Source organism: Octodon degus, unplaced genomic scaffold (genome assembly GCF_000260255.1).
Source record: "Octodon degus isolate 3935 unplaced genomic scaffold, OctDeg1.0 scaffold00014, whole genome shotgun sequence".
Classification (NCBI taxonomy): Eukaryota; Metazoa; Chordata; class Mammalia; order Rodentia; family Octodontidae; genus Octodon; species Octodon degus.
Genome location: NW_004524590.1, coordinates 21,475,177 through 21,486,650, shown reverse-complemented (window position 1 = coordinate 21,486,650; position 11,474 = coordinate 21,475,177). Strand labels below are relative to the sequence as shown.

The following is an 11,474-nucleotide window of genomic DNA, read 5'->3' as shown; positions in this document are numbered from 1 at the left end:
ACCAATAATAGTTATTATTAGTTATTAATTATTATTCGAGACAGGGTCTTGCTATGCATCGCAGGCTGGCCTTGAGCTCACTTTATAGCCCAGGCTAGTCTCAAACTCACAGCGATCCTCCTGCCTCGTTTTTCTTTCTTTTTTTTTTAGTACCAAGGATTGAACTCAGGACTCTGCTTGCCAGGCAGTCACTTACTCTACTTAGCTATCTCCCCAGGCCCCTGCCTCAGCCTCCTGAGTGAACTGAATATTAGGGGTGAGACTATTAATAGAGACTATTAATAGAGGTCTGCCCAGGTTCAAACTTAAAAAAAAAACAAAAACACATAGACCTCACTTCTCAATGGAAGCATGTCAGTGTTGTACTGTGAAATATATTATCATATGACTAGAGTAAGAATTAAATGTTACAAAAAACTGTCTGTCACAGAGTTATGTCCAGTATAGTTCCCGATTCAACCTATTCCAGCACTTCTATAAATGAACTCTTTTTGCTACTGGCTATGTAAAGATGGTGATAAATAGCTTATGTTCTCTAATTAGGAAATTGAGACTTCCACATTAAAAAGAAAATGAAAAGTAAAAGATTATGCTACAAGTATTCTTAGGCAAAAGAAGTTATATTTTTACACAAAAACTTACACAGCTAGAGCCCCACCCTATGGCCGTAGAAGCGATATTTTTAAAAGCAAGAATAATTATTAAAATATATCTATTACCCCGCTGCTCCGCGGCCGCACACGCGAGACCGGCGATGGCAGACGAGATCACCGAGGCTCAGGTCGCCCGGCCTGGCGGCGACACGATCTTCAGGAAGATGATCCGCAAGGAAATCCCCACCAAGATCGTTTTCAAGGACCACCAGTGCCTTGCCTTCCACGACATCTCCCCGCAGGCACCGACTGATTTTCTGGTGATCCCTAAGAAACACATGGCCCAGATCTGTGTAGCTGAAGATGATGATGAAAGTCTTCTTGGACCTTTAATGATCGTTGGCAAGAAGTGTGCTGCTGACCTAGGCCTGAAAAAGGGTTATCGGATGGTGGTGAACGAAGGCGTAGACGGGGCCAGTCTGTCTGTCACGTTCACCTGCACGTGCTTGGCAGGCGGCAGATGCACTGGCCTCCTGGTTAAGCGCCCTTTGGAGATAATTTTCCCTTCTGTAGGCAGTGAGTAAATTTGCAGGTTCCACTATGCTAAGCAGTATACTTTTGCCTGTGTATAGAGAGATTGAAGAATTATAAAAACCTCTGTGTAATAGAAGACATCATTGGTTGGGAAAAAAAAAAAATTAAATAAAATATATCTACTAAAAAGGCTATTCTAAATAGTTTTAAAAAGATTATAATTCCCAGTACTTCCTGGTCAAGGTTAATATTTAATATGACTGACATTGTAAACACTGTATTTATAGTTTGGGCATGAAAGCATTTTTTAAGTTATTAATTACCAAAATGTTTAAACATGTAATTGTCTCCTTTCTCTAACATATGTCTAGGACAGATAGTTTATAAAGTATACTTTCATTTCGTAGTGTCTCTAGCCAAGCTAACTGACCTCACTAAACCTTCAATTTCCTCATCTAAAGTATTAGAATAATAAATAGCACCTACCTCATAGAGGTGGTCTGAGGATTAAATCAGTTAATATGTACAAAGTGGTTGGCACCTAAGTGCTAAGTAGAAAGACAGGAAATACATGGATGTGGTAGTGATATATATATAGTAATAATATAATTAAATTCATCTTCTAAAAGATTTTCAAAGGATAATTCAATATGATTATTTAAATATTTTGTTAACTCATTCAGGAAGGGTAATTGATTTTTAAACTATTTGCTTTTCCTAGTTTGAAAAAGAAAAACAGCATGATATTCGGTCATTCTTTTTACCAAAATCTAAAAAAGGACAGTTGGAGACCTCCTGTGAAGAATCAAGGATGTTCCAAGAGAAACACAGCAGAGTGGCATTGAACCCTAGAAAAACAGATTCAAGAGATATTGATTATGAAAGTGATTTTGAACCTGAAGCTAAAAGACTGAAATCAATCACCATCAATGCCTGTAGCAACTTCCTAGATAAAAAACCATCTTGGGCCAAACAAACCAAAGCTGTGATTGTGGAAGGTATCCATGAGGCCCAGTCTCCATCAGCCACCCCACTGGTTCCTGAGAAGGGCTGGCAGTGTAATTTCTGCACCTATATCAATAATTCAGCACTACCGTTTTGTGAAATGTGTGAGAATCCTCAAAGCAGTGCTGGTGAGTACAAGCAAGGTGACCATGGAGGTGGGGCTGGCAGTGGTATCTTCGGATGGCTGTGCTTTGAGAGACTGCTTGTTCCCAAAGGTTAGTGTGATTCAGCATTGATTTAGCTTGTAAAATGGTTTAAGAATTCCCGTAGTGAAGACTGGGAGTCTACCCCTTGTGGAATGTGGAAAGCTTCTGGTTCTGTCAAGAATGTATATCGTCATGTATCTGTGATATGACATTAATTTGGCACAAGTGAACATTTCTGATTAATGTCAGCAGGATGTGAATAGAGTGGGCAGGAATAGAAGTTCTGTTGCTATGGTAGCAAATATGCCTTGCTGTCATAGACCTGCTGTTTTCTTCCCTCTGTAGAGATACTTGTTTTTAAGGAAATTACAGATTATTTTTATTTAAATAGCAAAATAACTCAGTGTAGTTTCTTTGCCTACTCAGTATACATTGTGCCATATTCTTGCTTGACAAAAACTGAAAGGTCGTCTTTTTTTGTTTCTGTGAAGATTTTTTTTTTTTCTTAATTGGATACAGGGTTCTCGCTATGCAGTTTAAACTTGTAGTGACCCTCCTGTCTCAGTCTCCCCAGCACTGGGATTACAGGCGTGTGCCACCATGCTTGGTTTTCATTTTGGCACTGTGTGCCCAGGATTCCCAGGACCAGCATGGCATACGGTACTGGGGATCAAGCTCGGGTCCTTGCAGTTGCCAGGCAGGCACTTAGACCACTGAGTTATCTCCCCAGCCCTGAAAGATTATCCTTAAGGAACCAATTTGATGCAGTTTTAGGAATTTCTTCCTTTCTAAAACATTATCTTAAAGTTAGCAGTCATAAACTTATCTCAAGTATGTTTTTATAGCATGATATGCCATTTCCTGATGTTTAGTGTTTGAAATGGTTATTAAGACCTGTTGTAGGGGCTGATGAGATTGCTCAGTGGTCTAAAGCACCTACTTAGAACAAGCTAAGCTAAGCAAAGCACAGGGACCGCAGTTCAATCCCCCAGCACCACATGCCAGCTAGCCCCTCCCCCTGGTGGGCTGAGCTGGCCACACACACACAAAATAAATAAATAAATAAAAATTTTTAAAAAGAAACAAAAAAAAAGACCTGTTAAAAAAAAGATCATTAATATTTTTGGTTCTAATTTTGGAGAGCATTTTTGTGATAATGAAAAAGTGTCAAGTTGACAGTTTTAGAATCTAAAGATTGTCATCTTATTTATCAATAGTAATGATTGTTCATAATTAATCTTCCATTATGCATTAATTCTTCAGTATGTTTACATAAGACTCAAGCTGATATGAATACCAACTCTTTCTTTCCTGCCTTGCTCACCTCTCTCAATTTGATCTGAAGAAAAATATAATCAGCAGCTAAGCTTTTTCTCTTTCATGTATGGATGTTCCTACAAAAATTGACAAGTCTGCCATATGGGCAGTTATATTTGTATTGTGGGCTCCTGTTTTCTGTGCACTAAATTGGAACCACAGCTTCTTCTCCATACTATCCCTGTGACAATTAGCATGACCCCATGCAATTCCCAACTGTTACTGGCAATAAAAATAAAATATATCATGACTATAAAATGATGCCAGTTCACTTAAGTGTATGAACTAACTGATTTAGCAAGGAAAATCATAGTCTAATATGGATTTTATAGTTATGACTTTTTCTTTGTGATATTAGGAACAACAGTGAAAGTTCCTAGTACCCATGGTTTAATAAATTGTCAAGCAACTTTAAAAAGCAAACAAACTACCTTTTTAAATATGAAAGTCTATTTAAAGAAATGTAAATATTTTAAATAACTGTGATATTATTGTATGAGTTATAATTATTAGATTTATGTTACTACAATTTGTCATAATGACTTCCAAACTTGATTTGATGTATACCAGAAGAATTAAAAAGTAGAAATAATTTTAATTTATAAATTTATTAATAGTACCTTCTATATAAATGAGGAAAGGGTGGAATCCAAAAACTTATGGGAGCAATATTAGAATGACCATGTAAAAATTGCTAATTTATTCTCTTAGTACATTAGAGAAAATGTGATATGGTACTATATACATTAAATGCTAATATTTAACAATATATAACTATTTTCTTTGTTTTGTTCTTCACATCTGTAGTTTATTCCTAACAACTTATAGCTGTAACTGCCAGATGTATCTCTTTCACTTGAATTCCAGACTGGACATGTCTACTGGCCTATGTAACTAGCATCCCCACCTGGATGTCTAATGGGAACCTCAAGCTTAATATATCCGAAATGATATTCTTGTTTCATCATCATTGTCATCATATCTAACGCCCAAATCTCCTCTCCAGTCTTCCCTATTTCATGCTAAAAACCTCAGCAGTATCTCTCCTTTGCCTTACACACTCGATATATCATGTAACCTCCAAAATGAACCTTGATTTCACATACTTTCCCTTTACTCCTACCATCTGCCTGGCAAACCACCTCATTCTTTTTTCCAGATCTCATAGTCCCTGTTCTAGTCTTCCCCACTCTGAATTTTCTGTAGCACAGTAAATGGAGTGATGCTTTAAAATTTTAGATAATTATTCTTCTGCCTAAAACTCTAACAGATTCAGAACTGAATCAAAGGATACAAGCTCCTAGGATAGGCGGCCTAAGTGCATGAGTAGAGCTAAATTGAAATGGGACTCTAAGAATCTGGCCCTGGCAACATTTTAATATTAATATTCTACTATTTCTCCTTTAATTTTTTTGGATTCTATCCTTTATTTTTCATCCTTTCCTGCTCCCAATTCTCTTATAAAAATCCAGTTTGTGTAATAATGCACTTTTTTTTTTCACATATTGTCTACCTCTGCCACTTGGAATGAAGCTCAGGAAGCAGGGATTTATCTGTCCTATTCTGTGCTATCTCCTAGCACCTAGTACTGGACAAATAGTAGACAGTAAATTTTTTAAATGAATGAACAAGCCTCATTAACTGTTTATTTTTGTAAAACCTAGCTATGATATTTTAAAACTATGCTTTCAAATGTAAATTATTTTATTTTGATACTCCCACAAATAGATAGCCCCAACCATGTCCAGGCTATGAACAAAAATGAAGATGAGTCTCAGAAAAACACCTCCAAAAAATTTCAAGTTAGCTCAGACTGTGAAAAACAAGTCCTTGCACAACCGGAACCTGACCAGTTGGCTGAGAACAAGGGAGAATTGTCAGAAGAGGAGAGGGAGGACAGATTCACATCCCAGCCGTGTGATGGTAAGTCTTGTTTCCATTCCTAGATCCAGATAGTAACCATGTACTTTAACACATTACTGGATTTGCAATTGCTTGTTCCAGGTTTCTTTCATGTTAAAAAAAAAAAAAAAAAAAAGGGACATCCACCAACCACATCCTTAAGCACCGGATGGCTGGAAGGACAGAGTATGTCTGCTGGCATTAGGACACCCCACAGAGAGCAAAACCAGTAAATAGCCACATTTGTTGCCATGAGGCCTATTGCCCTGGCCCGACCAAACCTACTCTGTTTACACAGTGAGAATGTTGTTTTGATTTCTAGGAGGTGCTTTGGACAAAATACTAAGATTGACAGACTATTAACATCCTCTTAACAAATCATTGATCCTTTACATATGAATTGTTTTAAGCGGTCATACTTAATTGGCATGTTTTAAACTTTTTTAAGAAACATAATTTTAAGACTGTATGAACTGTAACTACATTTAAGCCAGCCATGTAGTATTTCTGACTTATTTGTTGCTTGATTCACTTCAGTATTTATAGTTGGGGATGGTTAGCAAATACCAGCCTGTTGTCATACAGTACTTTTATGGGCCAGCTGCAAAAACCTGTTGAATGTTTTTAGGTCAGTTTCCTTGTAACTCATTTAGTGACCTACAGCTTGATATTCTTGATTAACATCAACTCAAAATCGTTGGGATAGGACTGCTGAAATGTTTTTTTCTTTTTTTGGGCAGGATTTCACTATGCAATTCAGGCTGGTATTGAACTCATTTTTTAGCCCAAGCTGGCCTCAAACACAGAGATCCTCCTGCCTCAGCTTCCTGAGTGCTAGAATTACAGGCATGTACTACCACACCTGGCTCTGAAATTTTTTCTTTTAAGTCAGTTTCTATTAAATCTTCATGTAACAACTTGGAGTTAAGATTTATTCCTTTAAAATGAAATGTGTATTTAAGACTGTCTGAGTTCCTTTAAAATGAAATGTCTATTTGAGACTGTCTAAGCTCCAAGAATCTTATTTTCTTCCTTTTAGCCTTCCTTCCTTCTAAATCTTGAAGGTCTTGCCAAAGAATACTTTGGACTGAATCCTGTTTAGTCTGTGTTTGCTTGTTTGCATGCTTTGTTTTGTTTCTACATTTCTGGTATTGGGATCAAACCTGAGGTCTCATGCATGGTGAGCATAGACCCTACCACTGAGCTACATTCCCAGCCCTTAGGTCTAATTTTAACAACCTGTAACTAAACAGCATATATTCAGCTGGCGTACGTGCTTTGTGTCTCTAGTTCGCTTATTCCTGCCACGAAAAAGCTCTCAAATACTGATGAAGCTCTAGCTATAAGACAGAATATGGCTCAGTGAGCCAGATGTAAGATAAGGAATGAGCCTCTGGTAATTGTCATTAACTTTACCAAAGCAGGGAAATAAATACTGACTTGTTAGCTATAAATTAGTCTTCTGGATTAAGACGTGTTAGCTTAATCTTACAAGTAGTTTTTTAAAAATCACTGGACTTTAGAAATTCCATTTGGCCAGTGAAATTTACATTGGCCTCATGCACTGCAGACAATGTCAGTATTTCCCTCCATGCCTGGCTGTGCTTTTTTAACTTTTTAGATGACAGAACTCCACACAAGAAATATAGGCTTCTCATTTTCCCCCTAAGATGGATTTCCATGAAACATAGAAGGACCAAGAAGGCTCACTGTGTTAAATGCTTATTCTACGTATGCTTGCTCTTCTAAATCCACAGTGATGCACACTACGCTGGAGCTATAATTTTCTAACTAGAAGTCCAGAGGTCTGGAAGGATGGTTGTATCTTCAAAAGATAAATCATTATAGACCTGAACCATTAAATTACAATTTATGGAAACCCTGAAAAGAAAAACATGTTCCCTCAATATAGCTGTCAGTTATCAAGAATGACTATTAACTGACTTGGAATTGATCTTATAATTATTTTTCTCAGCGAATGATTTGTTTGTTTTGAGATAACATCTGAATTTGTACTTCAGGCTGACTTTGTCTCATAAAGCTTGGGTTGGCCTCAGACTCCTAGTGATTATCCTCCTGCTTCAGCCTCCCAAGCACTTGGGAGTATAGGCATCCACCACCACACCCAATTCAAAAAAGGATTTCTTTTTTGTTTCTTTCCTTTTTTTTTTTTTCTTTCAAAGAAGGATTTCTGATCTTTAAGTGTTAATGCATACTTCTTCAACTATGAAGATACAGTGATTATGAAATATACTTATTTTATAGACCATTAAGAAAGAAAACATACTCTGCCAGTTAAACTATGACATAGTACTTTTAATAGTACCCCAGACCAGGCCATACCATCCTCTATTGCTTTGACATTTCTTTTGTTTATTTGATGGATTTGACAGTATCCCCGGCCTTCACTTGCTTTGCTTAGGGTATAATAGGCAACCATTCTGCACATATCAGTAAGCAAATGTAAGACAGCTTCCTATATTTGCAAAGTTCTTTTACTGAGATCCCATGAAACACTCAGTTTAGTTTATCGATAAAATAAAATATTTTATTTTCTCATTGGTATATATATATTTGCTTCTTTGATATGAAATCTATGATCTACTTTGTATATGTTTATATATAACTTTTCTTTCCAATACCAAATCATTGTGAAAAATTTTTGAAGACATCTTAAAGTTAAACTCAATATATGTAGCAACAACTGTACATGGACCTCATATTTGGTTTTGAAGTGACACTAGTATTATAACTGTTTACTAAGTTTATGGATGCCTTGGCAATAACAACTGGGTCACAACTGCCACCTTGTCAAATATGATTATAAAACCCCATTGTCGTAATTGACTACAAGACATACCAATTTCAGAGATGTTAAAATACATTTTCACATTTATAACATTCAGGAATAAGCCAAATTTGTTAACTGGCCAGTGTTTTGATTAGAAAAATAATAATTTGACAACATTACTTTTTGTTTTTTAATGTATTTAGTACAGGGTCTACAGGGTTCACTATATAGATCAGACTAATAGTGAGCCTCCTGTTTTCAGCCTCCCAAGCTCCAGGATTACAGGCACACACCACCATGCACAGTCTCAGTCACAGGCTCAGTGAGCCCGGGGGGCAGGGCTGACACAGCACGCAGGGGATCGAACTCCGGTCCCTGCATCTCGCATCTGCCTAAGCAGGTGCTTTAATCTGCTAAACTATCTGGCTGGCCCCATAGTAGACTTCTAGATGTGGGAAAGTCACTAAGGGACTATGGCCAACCTTAAGAACACAAGCTCTAGAGCCGTATTACTGGGTTTAAATCCTCTTATCTGGGGCGAATTAATGTGCCCTAGTTTCCACCTATTTGAAATGCACTATTTATTTGTAAGAGCTATACTTAAAATATATTTCAAACAGTTCATGAAGAGACTGGGCATAGTGTTACACCTGTAATCCCAGCGTTTGGGAATCTAGAAACAGGAGAATCACTGCTAGTCTGATCTGTATAGTGAGAACCTGTAGACCCTGTACTAAAATAAAAAAAAAAAAAAAAAAAAAAAAAAAAAAAATGCCAGGGAGATAGCTCAGTAGAATACGTGCTTGCCTGGCAAGCACAAGTTCAATCCCCATACCGCAAAAATAAATAAATTAAAAATGGGCCAGAGATCTTAGTGGTCTAAAGCACCTGCTTAGGGAAGTTTAGGGAAGTGCACAGGGATGGCAGTTCAATCCCTGGCACCACATGCCCTACCAGCCCCACCCCCAGGGCAGGCTGAGCCGGCCACACAAATAAATAAATAAATAAATAAATAAATAAAATAAAGAGTGTATGGCCTATTGCATGTGCTTGAGTACTAACCATAATTCTTATTTAGACTTGGTTTGATAATTGTTTATCCTGCAGAATATTAGACAGTAGGTCTGAGAAAAAGTTTACATAATTATATCTACTCATCTTCCTTTGTGAAGTGAGGCACCAGGCCTTAGGGAATCAAGCATTCAAATGGCTTCAATATATAAGGTATCATCAAAAACAATAGTGACTAAATTTGGAAAATTTTTATTACAGTAAAAGGACATCGCCATTAATCCCCTGCACCATACTCCCCCCTTGCTTTGAACACACTCACTCCATCTTTCTTGCTGCTTTCCAGAGCAACTCTGGAATATGCCTTTTGTGTCCTTAGTTACCCTGTCATGGCTACCTCAGCGTCCTAAACTGATTCAAAACGTTCACCTTTTGTGGCCATTTTGACTTTGGGAAAGAGCCAGAAGTGATATGTCACATCTGGTGAATGTGGGAGATGAGGACACATTTTAGTTTTTTATGAACTTGCCTTTCTGTTGGGTGCTGCTGGGCAATAGCACTCACCATATTTTTGTGTCACACCTTGTAAAGATACTCATGAAAAGACTTCAAAACTGCTTCAGAAAGTAGCAAGAATGATGGGATAATTGTGCTTGAGAGAGAATAATGAATGGCATTGTACTTTTTTATGTATTTGGTACAGGGTCTCACTACACAGCTTAGGATCATAGTGATCCTTCTATTTTCAGCTTCTGCTGGGCTGAGATTACAGGTATGCAGCGACACACCCAGTCTCCATGGCTGACTCAGCCTGGCGGGGTGCAGGGCCAACGCAGCATCTGGTGCTGGGACTGAACCTGGTCCCTGCATTTGCCTAAGCAGGTGCTTTAGTCTGCTGAACTATCTCACTAGCCCCCATTTTGATGTTTTGATATAGCTGTTTCATTATTCCAACCTGCAAAAGATTAAAATAAACTCTCTTAGGAAACAGGAAGGTGTACATTTTTTCTTTTGTCTTTTTTTTTATTAGAAAGACTGAACAATTCAGACATTCTGCCACTATATGATAGCTTAATGTTTTGTGCAAGTAAGAACACTGATCGGATTCATCTCTATGATAAGGTAAGCATCAGTGTACAAATGTCATTGTTCATTTCAGATTCTCTGGCTTGAAACATGGAAGAAAGGTTCCCTTTTTTCTTTTTTCTTTCTTCCCCCCCCCCTTTTTTTTATATTGCAGTGAAGATAGTCAATGTGAGATCAACAACTGCTTTTTTTCTTCCATAAAGCTAATTATCAGATTCCTATGTTAAATCTAAAGACAGTGAGAGACAACACAACAGTCTTTAACAGCATAACTTCAGGGCAAGACTCTTCAATTCAAATCTGTTACTGTGTAATCTTGGACACATTACGTAAGTAAGCGCTCTATATTTCCATTTCCTCGGAAGTAAAATGTGGAAAGATCTGTTGCAAAGATGAAGTGAGTTAAGTCCTATAAAGTACTTTGCACAGTGTCTTGCCCTCATGAACTGTATTAGTTCCTACACTTATCCTTTGAAGCAGCAGAAGCAGCTGCATCTTTACAGAAGCCAAATCTCCAGGCTGAATAAAGGTAGGGTTGGAGGCAGAAAGAGAAACAACCTCAAACTCCTGGGAGAGGCTGGAGTGTGCTTGCTGCCAAGCACACCGTAGCAACAGCTCACTGACCTGTGTTGGGTTCTGCCACCTTGCCTGTGTGCCTCTGCCACCTCTCCTTGACATTGCTGTCTATGATCTCAAGCATATTTTGTGACTATTCTAGGTATGTGTGTCCCTTTACCATAAAATATTATCATTTATTTTCTGTATGTTATAGTTTGTGTCCAGTTGTCCCCCCAAAGCCTCATGCAGTCATGGGGCAGACTTCCAGAGTTTGTGATTAACTCATGATCCCTTGGGATTATGGGTGTAAGTGGTGCTGGGATTATGGGTGTGAGTGCTGCACCCAGCCTGGGGTGGGTAGCCTGAATGCAGCATAAGGCAGACGGACTTCCTCTCAGTAGCCATTGTTGCCACTACTCTTCCCATTTGTTCTTGGTGTCTTGCTCACGAATGGCTGCTCTCTGCCATGTGCAGCTCTCTGCCTTGGAGCCAGACCGAAACCTCCACTGACTGTGAGCTAAATAGACCTTT

At 38.1% G+C, this 11,474-nt stretch overlaps 1 protein-coding gene and 1 pseudogene across 1 annotated transcript in view; both read left to right on the top strand.

Annotated features, from left to right (window-relative positions):
* Positions 1-11,474, top strand: part of Zranb3 (zinc finger RANBP2-type containing 3) — a 222,738-nt gene that overhangs the window by 193,096 nt on the left and 18,168 nt on the right. Inside the window, exons 12-14 of the mRNA XM_023709687.1 lie at positions 1,849-2,260; positions 5,324-5,518; positions 10,330-10,421. Coding sequence (XP_023565455.1) covers positions 1,849-2,260; positions 5,324-5,518; positions 10,330-10,421 — 699 coding nt within the window. The remainder of the gene's footprint in view (positions 1-1,848; positions 2,261-5,323; positions 5,519-10,329; positions 10,422-11,474) is intronic.
* Positions 725-1,134, top strand: LOC101563328 (annotated as a pseudogene).